The 13292-nt window shown below is 42.8% G+C and overlaps 1 protein-coding gene across 1 annotated transcript in view; it reads left to right on the top strand.

Annotated features, from left to right (window-relative positions):
• The first annotated feature begins 2399 nt into the window (after positions 1-2399).
• The window catches only part of COL6A6 (collagen type VI alpha 6 chain), a 105993-nt gene continuing 95100 nt past the window's right edge, over positions 2400-13292 (top strand). The window contains 7 exon segments of the mRNA XM_034661824.1: positions 2400-2498; positions 4824-5398; positions 5401-5431; positions 7084-7704; positions 8788-9348; positions 10139-10696; positions 12859-13289. Of these exon segments, the coding sequence (XP_034517715.1) occupies positions 2438-2498; positions 4824-5398; positions 5401-5431; positions 7084-7704; positions 8788-9348; positions 10139-10696; positions 12859-13289 (2838 nt within the window). The 5' untranslated portion in view covers positions 2400-2437.

Raw genomic sequence — 13292 nt, 5'->3', positions numbered from 1 at the left:
TTTTTTTTTTTTTTGAAGACATGTCCTAGATTATGAATTGGCTTGTGTGGGGCAGAGGTCTCTCTGAAACCCCTTGTTCTTTATAGCCTCAAGAGAGGTGTTGCACAAGTTCTAAACATTCTGGGTTTGAAGCCAAGGGTTTGGTGGCTGTGTTGCTTTTGCAGCTGTGGTTTAAATTAGAAACATTCTACCTTCTCAACAGAAAGTTTACAGAGATCCAGATTTTTTAAAGCTTTTTATAGCGTATAATTTCCAGAAGAAGTAGATTGGCCTCAGCTTGTTTGATTCAGAATAAATGAATTACAACAAAATTTAGATTTAAGAGAACTATACCATTTGAAAGTCTTTCTGTAACAATCTCATTAAGATGGAGTGTACAATGAATTTAAATTTTATGTTACTTTAAATAAATATCTCCTTTATTATCCATTCATGTCTTCGGGTATTTTTTTAAATTGTTTTAAAATATTCAGATATTTAAAATTTTATATAAATCCTGGCCGTGTCTAGGAGTAGAACAGCAAACAGATTATAGGTAGTTCATCCATGTTTTGATGTGGTCAAATGATCCCAAGACTTCTAAGCATGAGCTTGGAGACTTGGCCCACTACTAGGCTTACAGTACACACAAGACACAGCACATGTGCACTTTTAGAGAACTTTTTGCACGTGGGATTCCAAACTATATAGTCTTATAACACACCAAGTTTTGGATTCCATTTAAAGGGTGCGAGAAAATTATTTCGCAAGATGCTATTCCAAAGAACTCCACTTTTATTGTATCACTGGTATTGATCCTCTGCATGGGGGAGTTTCCAGATGCTTCATGCTGCTTTGGGATTATTGTGGCCTTTCCGAATCCTCACTTTTCTATCCAGGTTTTAACTTTCAGAAAGAAACTTGGAGATACTTTTTGTGTTCACAATGTTGAGTTTGGGATGCAGGGTAACAGAGTTTGCAAGGACAGATCTTATGTGGGCTGTACGTCCCACTGGGGCTCGTTTTATCAATGTGATTAAGCCCATTACTTACTTCCCCTTTATGAATCTGTTTCCTTATCTGCAAAATAAGAATAATATCATCTGCTAGGTTTGCGATCAATATCAGACAGAAAAACAAACATAAAGCAGTTAGCACAGGGCATGACACATAGTAAAGGCTCAACAAATGTTGGAATTTGTTGTTATACACATTAGTAGAAAATTTGTAGATATTACAACTTGGTTTTCATTTTGGGCAATCCACATTAGGGCTAACATTCCTCTAAAATGAAAGGGTTGAACTAAAAACAACCTCTTATGAGCCCCTTCCAGTTCACTGGTTGCCTCGGAATAGGATTGATAAATTGATTTACAGCCTGAAAAGTTTATATCATCTAGGCTTATGAAGGAACAGAGCAGAGTCCCAAATTCCAGAATGTCAGAGGGATGATGGAGTAGGTGAGGAAATGGGGATGGAATTTCGCATGGCACAGGTTCCTTTTCTGAAGGGATAAAGTACTAAGCACTAGGAGCCTGCCTGGCAAGGAGTGAGGCAGCCACATATAATATTGCAAATTCATGTTTAGGTAAGAATTCAGCAAGAAACAGAGATACTAGTTTATTAATGTGGATCAACTGATTTCTCACTGAGTGGATGAATGAATGAATGAATGAATGAGCCCAACCTGCTTCATGAAAATATTTATTTTCAATATCTTTAATGTTTTATTTTGTTCTATGAAGTGAATAATTCTAGGTGGCCAAAAATGCTTTAGGTCAAAGTAGAATTGGAAAGCCCTTGCTTCACACAGTTCGAGGTAGTTGGAAGCAAAATGGTGCAAATTGAGTCATTTGAAGGAACAAGATATCGGTATGGAAAATGGAGGGCCACTACTTTTAGGTCTTCTCTCAAATTTAAGGATAAAGGGAAATGGTTAGCTTTCCAATTATGTAGGAAAAGGAAAAAACAAGGAATTTTGACCACATCTAAAACTACTTCTCAAATATAAAACACACCTACATGTTCATGATAGAGAAATTACAAATCAAGTCTCAGACTGTGTCCCAGCCGTGAACTCTGAATTGTCTTGGCAGTGAGTGGACTGAGGGTATCACTAGGGTACAGGGAAAATGACTAATAGAGACACAAAATATTGTTGGAACTAGAATGCATCTGGCTATCTCCATTGACAATCCAAAATTTCCTGTTTCTACAGGGTCTTAGACCAGGGAAAAACTTTAATGACTGTGGCTATGTTTGTGGATCTTTTTCCCTAAGGTACTTCACAATCAGAAACTCAGGAATTCTGCCTTCTCTTGCATTAGGTTTGCTATAAATTTTGTGTGCTCTTACGTGTGTGTCTTGATTCCAAAATAATATCCACAACAATTTTAGGTGTTTGTATTTTTGCCTTTCAGATTTCAAGTTGGAGATTTTTTTAGGTCATAATTTGAAAATGCTGCTGATTTTGTTCCTCATAATAACTTGTTCCCATGTCTCTATGAACAAAGATCCTGGTAAGTAAAAACAAAAACAAAAAAACAAAGCGGGGGGAAGAATTATTTTCCTTCATTTTCATTATGGAAAATAGATATGAGTTTGACCTACTTAAAAGTTAAGAGTTTTGCTTTGATTTTGATGGTGGCAAAGGTATGGATGGTGACTCAATTTCTTTTTTATGTCAACCTGTGTTCCTTTAAAGATCCTTTGTTTCTGGACCTTATTCCTTGGTTATGATAGAAAGATATGAGAGCTGTTATTTTGTCCTCAATTTCAACCCCTTTTAGGCCTGTTGGGAGTTTGCATGAAAATTCTATCTCTTAATATTAGATTCAGGCCTGGAACATTTGGCATGTCTCTTCCTAGTTCATTTGTGCCAAAACATTGTCTTAGTTAAGTATCCAGATTTTGCTCCAGTTTAAACTGTTTGCTTATTGTAAAGAAAGTGCTTTTGCCCTGAAGAGAAAGCTGTATAGCTGTCTACTGTCTATCAGGAATCTTTGTCCAGTGGACATGAAGTCAAAATACTGGTATACCGTCCACTGCCACTCCCACCTCTAAATAGTGAGTTCTCATACTAGCCGCTTCATGTCCTCATGTCCGAGGCCACCTATGTTGGCTTTCGCAGCTTTCTCAAGCAGTCTAACCTTGGAAGCAAGTCAAGACCTTCTGAAGAGAGAAACTAGACTTTGTTCTGCAAACATCTTCCTTTAATCTCTCACTGGGCTTGATATTAAGCTTTTTAAAGAGAGGCAGTGCTTTTTCCCCACTGTCCCATGACTCAGACATAATGTCAGGCCATATCAGAACCTGAATCTATCTCATGTGCTAGTTTCCTTTCTCCACATGAGATGTGGGGGGTTATTCATGAATAGAAAGGTCGTTTTTGGTCACAAGTCAAGGCATCCTGGGCAGGGCTCCCCTGAGAGTCCTCATAGGGGTCCCAGGCTTCTCTTGGAAGACCGTGTTAATTCACCCTCCCTCATTTCTTCCCCGAAAGTCACTGCTGGCTATATGGTCATCAAAGAAGTCTCAAACTGGTTGCCGTTAGATTCTTTAGAGGACGGGAAAGAATATTATCCTCTATGCCTTGATCAGACTGCTCTCAAGAGAATGAAATCACACGTGGGGTGCCAACACTGGTTTCCTAGCAAGTGTAGACAAGAAGGGGTTGAAGTTATTTTAATTTGATTAGATCTATCTGGTAACCACTTCAGCTTATCAGAATCTGAATGAGGAAGGACTGTAGATATTTTCTAGTTGAATCCACTCATTTTAAAGGTGAGGAATGTGAGGCCCAAATATGTTGAATGGTTTGACAGAGTGGGTGGAGTTAGCCGATAACAAAGTCAGGACTTTGGTTCTTTGTTCCATTATACCATATTTTCCTAAATCTACATCACCAGACAGACAGACCTTTCCCTCCCTTCCCCAGATAGGAAATGGATCATCTACTAAACTGGTGAGAACTCCGAATTCAAGCCAGCAGATCACCAGTAAACAACATTCTTGTGCTTAACCCAGTGATTCCCTATCACACAAAACTGTCATCCTATATACCTACCATTGAACCTGGCATTGAAAGAAGCCTTAAAGGTTCAACAAAGTATTGTATTCCTATATAAAAATTATCTTTTTTAATAGAAACTAAAACTATAATCCCTTTGCTAGCTTAAGGCATTCTGGTTTCTATGAAGTTTTACTTAGTAAGAATAAATTGACCAATTTTAATGCTCACTCACATGGTTTATCAAAAAATACTATAAAGAACTTTAAACTTGGCACATTTTTGTGATTTTTTTTTAGGTTTTTTTTTTAAACTTCATCAATTTAACACTTGAGAATACAAAACTAATATGTATATGTTAATCAGATCACTGTTGCATTGCTTAAAGAGGAATCACAATGAAAGAGTATCATTCAGATTTCTCCATTCTAACAAATTCCAAGCAATGTGATTCTCAATTAAAATTCTTATTCTCTTGATATAAATAGAGATCAAATTCTGAAAGCAAAAAAAAAAAGGGGGGGGAGGGAGTGAATCAGCCACTAATGGTATAAAAACCCAGGGTTTTTTATTTCTCTAAATTTAATTAATTCCATACAAAAGTGTTGCTTAATTTGTGATGAGTTCAAATGAGAGGGTATATGGAAGGAATCAGCCCAAGAAACAGGGATTTCTTTTCTTGAGAGAATGTATAATTTTAGGCTATTATTTCCAGTTCACTGGGAAGGTATTAAAAATACAAATAAAGGAAAGTAAGTTTTTCTACAAATGGTTGGCAAGAAACAGGGTAGTAAATTTATAAAATTTTCGTTTTGTTAACTTTCTGGGTTTGTAGGCCCTGAGTATGCGGATGTCGTGTTTCTGGTGGACAGCTCCGACCACCTGGGAACTAAGTCCTTCCCCCTCGTGAAAGCGTTCATCCACAGAATGGTCAGCAGTCTGCCCATAGAGGCCCACAAGTACCGCGTGGCCGTGGCGCAGTACAGCGACCGGCTCCACAGCGAGTTCCAGCTGGGCACGTTCAAGAGCAGGAACCCCATGCTGAACCACCTCAAGAAGAACTTGGGCTTCCTGGGCGGCTCCCTGCGGACCGGCCACGCTCTCCGGGAGGCGCACAGGACCTACTTCTCCGCGCCGGCCGGCGGGAGGGACAAGAAGCAGTTTCCCCCGATTCTGGTGGTCCTGGCCTCGGCCCAGTCCGAGGATGACGTGGAAGAGGCCTCCAAGGCCCTGCGGGAAGACGGGGTGAGAATCGTCTCCGTGGGGCTGCAGAGTGCCTCTGAGGAGGAGCTGAAGGCCATGGCCACCGCTCAGTTTCATTTCAACCTCCGGTCGGCCAGGGACCTTGGCGCGTTTTCCCAAAACATGACGCAGATCATCAAGGAGGCCACCCAGTACAGGGACGGAGCNAGGATGGAGCGGCCGATGATATTCTTGTGGAAGGTGGGTTTACGGCACATGCATGGACTCTGGGAAACAAACTGAGGGCTTCAGAGGGGAGAGGGGTGGGGGAATGGGATAGGCTGGTGATAGGTAGTGAGGAGGGCACGTATTGCATGGTGCACTGGGTGTTATACACAAGTAACGAATCGTGGAACTTTAAAAAAATAAAATAAAATAAAAAAGGAATGATGATTAAATGCTTTTGAAAAATCAATATGGGGAGAGGATCGTAACTATGAACACCGCTTTCCCTAAAAGCCAGGCTGCCTTTTCAGATGGTTAAGTATTCATATGTTCAAGGGGACCCAACGATTGTGGCCATCATAAATCCAGTGAACCCCACAGTCTTGGCTTTCTATGTTTCACTTATGTTGGATGTCATTGACACATCTTAAAATTCAGGGACGCCTCCCTACCACCCAGCTCATCTCGGAGCTTTTGGCCTCCTTGGGCTTTCTTTGCTATATAGTTTTATTACTGGTTCATTTCAGAGGTAAAGTTGCTCCTAAAGAAATCCCTTCCCGATGAAACTACATAATGTAATCACAGAATGTTAGGGCTAGAAACAACTTCAGGTAGGCCAAACCCCTGCTTCTGCAGAGAGAAATTTGCAGGGATCCTTCGAGCTGACATGACCTGGCCCCAGGCTAGGCTGCAGTTTGAAACTGAGTAGATCAGGCCCCTGGCTTCCCCAGGCCCTCGTATCTACAGCCCCAGACTGCCTCCCTGCTGCTTTGCTCTAGACGAGCTTCCCTGTGTTCTGTTCCACCTCCAACCTGCTGTCCAGGTCTGTCCTCTGGTATTAACAAGAATGGCCAGGTGTTTGTGAACGTCATGCAAGGGAGGGTCAGGAGAGAGCCAGTAAAAAAACAATTTGCTCAAACTGTACACGTGTAAATAAGTAATGTAGGAAACTCACAGTATTGCCAGTTAAGTTTGTTTGAACGAGACAGTATAACTGTCTATTGATAATGGAGAATGCTTCTCTTGTTTATTCTAGGAAAATATGAATCCTCTTACTAGCCTCTTTACCAAATAAAATAATGGAAAGTGCAGTCGCTAGTTCATTACCATGCCTTAGGGATATTTGGACTCTACCTATTGATTTTAATGAGAATTTATTTATTTTTTTCCTAAAGATTTTATTTATTTATTCGGCAGAGACAGACAGCCAGAGAGAGAGGGAACACAAGCAGGGGGAGTGGGAGGGGAGGAAGCAGGCTCATGGCTGAAGAGCCTGATGTGGGGCTCGATCCCATAACGCCGGGATCACGCCCTGAGCCCAAGGCAGACGCTTAACTGCTGTACCACCCAGGTGCCCCTAATGAGAATTTAAATACGATCGCAGTAGCAGCTGTTCACCGAGCGACTTTTCTGTACCAGGCCCCATGCTAAGAACATTGTCATATGTAACTCCCATAACCATTTCTTGAGATAAATACTGTTTTTACAGATAAGGAAATTGAAGCTGGGAGTTGAGCTGAGATCCAGTACTGACTCGAGGACCTTGTGATCTCAGCTTCTGATCATTTTGTGCACAGCCTTTAAGTGTGTCACCAGGTTCTGGGAGATGTTCCTCGTGCCTTGTGATGCTGAGCAGAGATGCCGAACTGCCAGCTAAAGTTGTGTTTGTTCATTCCTTGTCCCCACAGTCTGCCAAGGCCCGTCTGTGGCTGATGTGGTGTTCCTGTTGGATGTGTCCGTCAATGGCAGCCAGGAGAACTTTGAATATCTTAAGGAATTCCTGGAAGAGAGTGTATCTGCTCTTGACATAAAGGAACACTGCATGAGGGTTGGCCTCGTGACCTACAGCAATGAGACCAAGGTGATCAATTCTCTCAGCAGGGGCGTGAATAAGTCGGAGGTTCTCCAGAATATACAAAACCTCTCTCCGTGGTCTGGGAAGGCTTACACAGGAGCTGCCATCAGAAAGATCAGGAAGGAAGTGTTCAGTGCACGCAACGGCAGTCGGAAGAATCAGGGGGTGCCCCAGATTGCCGTGCTGGTGACCCACAGACCCTCAGAGGATAACGTGACCAAGGCGGCCGTTAACCTCCGGCGCGAGGGCGTGACCATCTTCACCATGGGCATCGAGGGGGCCAGCGACAGCCAGCTGGAGAAGATCGCCTCTCACCCCGCCGAGCAGCACGTGTCCAAACTGAAAACCTTCTCCGACCTGGCCGCTCACAACCAGACGTTTCTGAAGAAGCTGCGGAATCAGATAATGCACACAGTCTCTGTTTTTTCAGAGCGCACCGAAACTCTCAAATCCGGTAAAGTCCTTAGCTAAGACAAGGATGATTCGGGCCCTTTTTCTTTTCTCCTGTCTCTCAGGTATCCTAAGTAGAGAGGGGGTTGGCAGGAGATGCTGTGGGGAGGGAGAGTAAGTTCCCGACTCCTTACCTTCGCTTGCCCATAAGAAGTGTAAACTGGGAGAGAATGAAAGCCATTGAGGTGCTGGAATGGGGAGGAGGGATTTCCCTTTTTACTTGCTCTTCTGTGCAGCTTTACCAGGATTCTTCATGACTTCTAAACACCCCAGAACACCAGCCTTTGTTATTTTTCTGCCTTTTCCTTTTTCCTTTTTCTCCTTTGCCTCTTGTGTTCCCCTGCTCTTTCCTTCACTTCTTTTTTTCTTTTTGAACTTTTCTCTCCTTTTCTCCCACCATCCTCAAGTTCCAACTTGGAGAAGAAACTGGAAGCATGACTTGGTTTGAGGACAGAGTGATTTGTTGTACATGCTATTCTGCTGTCTGTGAGTTTGGAGAGACGGAGAGTGATGCATTTTAAATATTTCACATATACACATGCATGCTATAATTTATGTGAGCTTATATATGTGTACATTCTTCAACAAATACTTCTAGCATATTTACTCTAAAAGTCTCCTTGTCCTATGCAAATAACTCCTAGGTTTATGAATTGGCTAGTAGTAAATGAGGAGTAGTTTGTTCAAGTTTTCAAAAAAGGGAGCTCCTCTGTCCACAATATCCCATTAAATACCTTCTGTTTCTCAGGATACCGCTTGCCTATTTGCTAAGCAGTTATTCACTAATGAGGAAAGTGACTTGTAAAAATCACCTTCAAGTTTTCTTTCTAATCTTTTATTGTATCCAGATTTGCTCTGATTCATGGCAGAGAACTATCCAAATAGTCTTAAACTGTCAGAAGCAATTCATTTGGCCCCAGTAGTGCTAAGATTTCCCTACATTAGGCTAGTAGAGTGTCTTTTACGCCTAGAAGCTATTTTCCATTTTTCTGTCTGAAGACACTTGCATTGTTCTACTTCTGGTCTATTCCCATTCCTCCTTCCCACTTGCCTCAGGGCCACAGCCAACTTTCTGGTTCCATTTTAGGTTGTGTGGATACTGAAGAAGCAGACATTTATCTGCTCATTGACGGCTCTGGAAGCACCCAGGCCACAGACTTCCACGAAATGAAGACCTTCCTGTCAGAGGTGGTAGGAATGTTCAACATCGCCCCCCAAAAGGTGCGGGTTGGGGCTGTCCAGTACGCTGACAGCTGGGACTTGGAATTTGAGATCAATAAATACACTAACAAGCACGACTTGGGAAAAGCCATCGAGAACATCCGGCAGATGGGTGGGAACACAAACACGGGTGCAGCCCTGAATTTCACACTAGGGCTCTTGCAAAAAGCAAAGAAACAGCGAGGAAACCGAGTGCCCTGTCATCTTGTTGTCCTGACGAATGGCATGTCCAAGGATAGCATCCTGGAGCCTGCGAACAGACTGCGAGAAGAGCTCATTCGTGTTTATGCCATTGGGGTCAAGGAGGCCAACCAAACACAGCTGCGAGAAATTGCAGGCGAGGAGAAGAGGGTATACTACGTGCATGACTTCGACGCTTTGAAAGACATAAGGAACCAAGTTGTTCAAGAAATCTGTGCTGAAGAAGGTAGGGGACGTGGTGGCTTTCCCTTTTGACTTCGGCTCGTAAATTACCTTCCTGCAGCGTGACAACCCAGGTTTAGAGAAACAGCATAAATTTCCAGGTCAAGATTTGTGGACGTGTGTAGCCATGTTTGTTCTCCAGAGCAAAACTAGGAGCCCATGATGGTGGTGTTCTAATGAATACCTGAAGCATATGAAAGATGCTTGGAGGAGCGCTCCCTAGTAAATACTGATGAGCCTCCTCCCGCAAATATCTGCTGGGATAGACCTATGATTAGACTCTGCAAATGATTTCTGATTTTGAAGGAGTGCCTCAGGTTGTTTAAATTGCTTTTTAATAAAATTTTTATGAAGTCTTTTAGAACTGTATTGGTGGTGTTCAACCAGGGGTGATTTTGGCACCCTTGGGGGATACCTGCAATGTCTAGAGAAATTTTTGGTTGTCATAACTGAGCGAGTGCTCCTGGCATCTAACAGGTAGAGGTCGGGACACTGCTAAATGTCTGTGCATTATGGGATACTGTAGGACTGCCCTCTGCAATAAAAATTATCCAGCCCAAGTTGTCAGTAGTGCTGAGGTCGAGATAGCCTGAATTATATATAAAAACAAATAAATGGCAAGTAGAATACTCTCACTTTTATTGCCATCAGTGCTCTGTTGACTTGCTAGCAATCCTTACCACGCTCACACTCAACTTCAATATAGAATTATTTGTGTTTTGGATTTCCCTGTTTACCTTTAATCATTTTACCTGAAGCCACCTTGAATAAACCTCTTGCCTTCTCCCATACAGCCTGCAAAGAGATGAAAGCGGACATCATGTTTCTGGTGGACAGTTCTGGCAGTATAGGACTGGAAAACTTCATCAAAATGAAAACATTCATGAAAAACCTGGTGAGCAAATCTCAGATTGGGGCAGATCGGGTACAAATCGGCGTAGTCCAGTTCAGTGACGTCAATAAGGAGGAATTTCAGCTCAACAGATATATGTCCCAAAATGAAATTTCAAATGCAATAGACCGGATGACTCACATTGGAGAAACCACCTTGACGGGTAGTGCCCTGACCTTTGTGTCTCAGTACTTCAGCCCTGCCAAGGGGGCCCGGCCCAATGTCAGGAGGTTTCTCATCCTCATCACTGACGGTGAAGCTCAGGACATAGTCAAGGACCCAGCAGTCGCACTTCGACAGGAAGGCATAATTATCTACTCTGTGGGGGTGTTTGGTTCCAATGTCACCCAGCTTGAGGAAATCAGCGGGAGGCCGGAGATGGTTTTTTATGTTGAGAATTTTGATATTCTGCAGCACATTGAAGATGATCTTGTTTTTGGAATATGCAGCCCCCGTGAAGGTAGGTGTGGGCGTATGGGCTAGTGGGATTATCCAAACATACATCCGTGTCAGCCATTATGTCTGGAATTAGTCGGCTACTATTTGAACATTGCAAACTTTTTGCTTAATTGGAACGTTCATCCTAGTGGATTCTGAACTACGTATAAAAAATGCATCTTTCCTCAACAGAACTGTTGAATTAATACAGAACAATTTTGGTCTGCCTAGATTGTTTCCCGTTTGTAGACAGCACTAGGGCAATATCTTAGGTCTGGGTCCCCGGAAGCAGAAGCTGAGTCAGGGGTTCTTGTGAAAGTGATTTATTGAGGAGGCGTGTTCAGAAGGGGAGTCAGGAATGCAGGATGGGACATGTGTAGGAGCTAAGCAAGGAGGTGGTCTCAGCTAGAGTATAGCTTCAGCCCGATCCCATGGGGAACTCTAGAGCAAGAATGATACCACAGAGTCTGTCCATCTGGAGGCAAGGGGCAGCCTCCTGCAACCTGTGTCCTTGGGCTCCATGTGAGGCAAGCAGTACAGGAGCACACCCTGCTGGGCAAGGTGGCTCCCTTTTGACCTAACATCCAATGTAGATGTTTGTTTGTTTTACAATATTTGAAAACCAATACTTCTGTAAAGTGAGATAATGTTGGTAAAAGCACGGTGACATGAAATCCTATAGAAGAGGAGTATAGTTGGGAACTTGAACCATGGATGCGTCAAAGCAAGTAAATAGTATAGTCTCGGTCCTCCTTCCATGAAACCGCAGAGTCATGCAAGTGATAAAACAAGTTCAGCAAATGTAAGGGACTGATTTGCACTGAGTTCCATGGGGCTTGATGACTGAGGTGTTCTGGGAAATCTCTACGAAGGAGATGGATCTTAACAGAGTTTTGAGGAAAGAGAAGAACCATGTTTTTCAAATAACAGTTCTGTTCAATTTCCGCTGGAAGGTTTGGTGAGTGTAGTCTGTGCTCTGTGAAAAATATACCTGGAGTGTATTTCCTGATAATTCTACCCAGAACAAATCTGAAGTCTTTGAAGCGTGCCAACCCTGAGGAGTCTACCCCCTCCCCAGTCCCTTGGGTAATCCAGGCAGGCTCCTCAGGGCAGCCAAAAGCCAGAGAGACATAGCGTCTTCTTTTGTAGAACCAGCCTTTCTTGAGAATTTGGTTTATGGCTACGTACAGTGTGGCCTCTAGTCAGTGGGGTAAGTTCATTGGCTCTAGAGTTTTCAACAGAGCAAGCAGGTGGCTGGCAGAGGAAGGAAATAGCGTGAGCCTGTAAGGAGGGTGGCTGCTTTGTCACCATTCCATTTCTCTAAAACTGGTGAGTTAACATTTGGAACATACCTTTCCAAAGCCTGTAGAGAGATTGTGCTACATAAGGACTAAATCATTAATCAACTGACATTCCACTTCTCCAGAATGAATGAGTTGGAATTTGGAACTCTGTACCTTTAGATAGAATACGTCACACATGCATGGATTAAGTATTAATGAAGTCTTTCCTGCTTTACTTTTCCATGCCGTTGACCCAAAGGTTGAGAAGTTAACAGGCACATCATGCTAGGACCGCTGAGTTAGGCCAAGTGTGAATTGGGTTTATTTCTATGATGAGGCCCAACAATGAAAATAGATAATGTTCTAGAATGTTAAAAAGGGAGAAAATGTGACCTTGAAGAATTAGCTATCATAAAACTGTGAAAAAAATATACGTTGTTCCCAAATTCATTTTCATGTGGTCATTCCTGAAGGTTCGTCTTAAGAATAACATCTTGTCCCTGGGCTTCAAAACAAAACAAAACAAAAAAACCACGGATTTGTATAAATGAAAGCACATGTTGGAGGAACTATTTATACAGGAGAATTTCTACAGAATTGTATTTTTTCCTTTTAAGTCTAAAGCATTTGAAGTGTTTATTCCTATGATCCTGTGACTGTTGCCAACCCCCTCCCCCATATTCCCTACAGTAGGCTTCATGTGTGCCTTGTCCTGAAAGCTTAACTTACTCTTTCTCCATACTGGCAGCACGAACATATGTGTGTTGTCTGTTACCCAGGGAATGGACATTCTAATGTACAGCTTCATCCCATGCAATTAAAAAAACAGGTGTGGGGAGAAGAGTCTCCCATGATGTCCAAAGCTAATCTTGTGTGGTTTTCCTTTTTCCCCCTCTTTTAGAATGCAAGCGGATTGAAGTTTTGGATGTTGTGTTTGTAATTGATAGCTCTGGAAGCATTGACCATGATGAATATAGTATCATGAAAGACTTTATGGTTGACTTGGTGAAAAAAGCTGATGTCGGCAAGAATCAGGTCCGGTTTGGGGCTCTGAAGTATGCTGATGACCCAGAGGTGCTGTTTTATCTGGGTGACCTTGGCTCAAAATGGGAGGTGATTTCGGTGCTCCAGAAGGACCAGCCCATGGGGGGCAATACTTACACCGCGGAGGCATTAGGCTTCTCAGACCACATGTTCACTGAAGCCCGGGGCAGCCGTCTGCAGAAAGGGGTCCCCCAAGTCCTCATTGTGATCACCGATGGGGAGTCCCATGATGCAGATAAGCTCAATGCCACAGCCAAGGCCTTGAGGGACAAAGGCATTCTTGTCCTGGCC

The sequence above is a fragment of the Ailuropoda melanoleuca genome, chromosome 6, assembly GCF_002007445.2.
Source record: "Ailuropoda melanoleuca isolate Jingjing chromosome 6, ASM200744v2, whole genome shotgun sequence".
NCBI lineage: Eukaryota > Metazoa > Chordata > Mammalia > Carnivora > Ursidae > Ailuropoda > Ailuropoda melanoleuca.
Note: the sequence above shows the minus strand (reverse complement) of the source record. Positions and strands in the feature narration are given on the sequence as shown.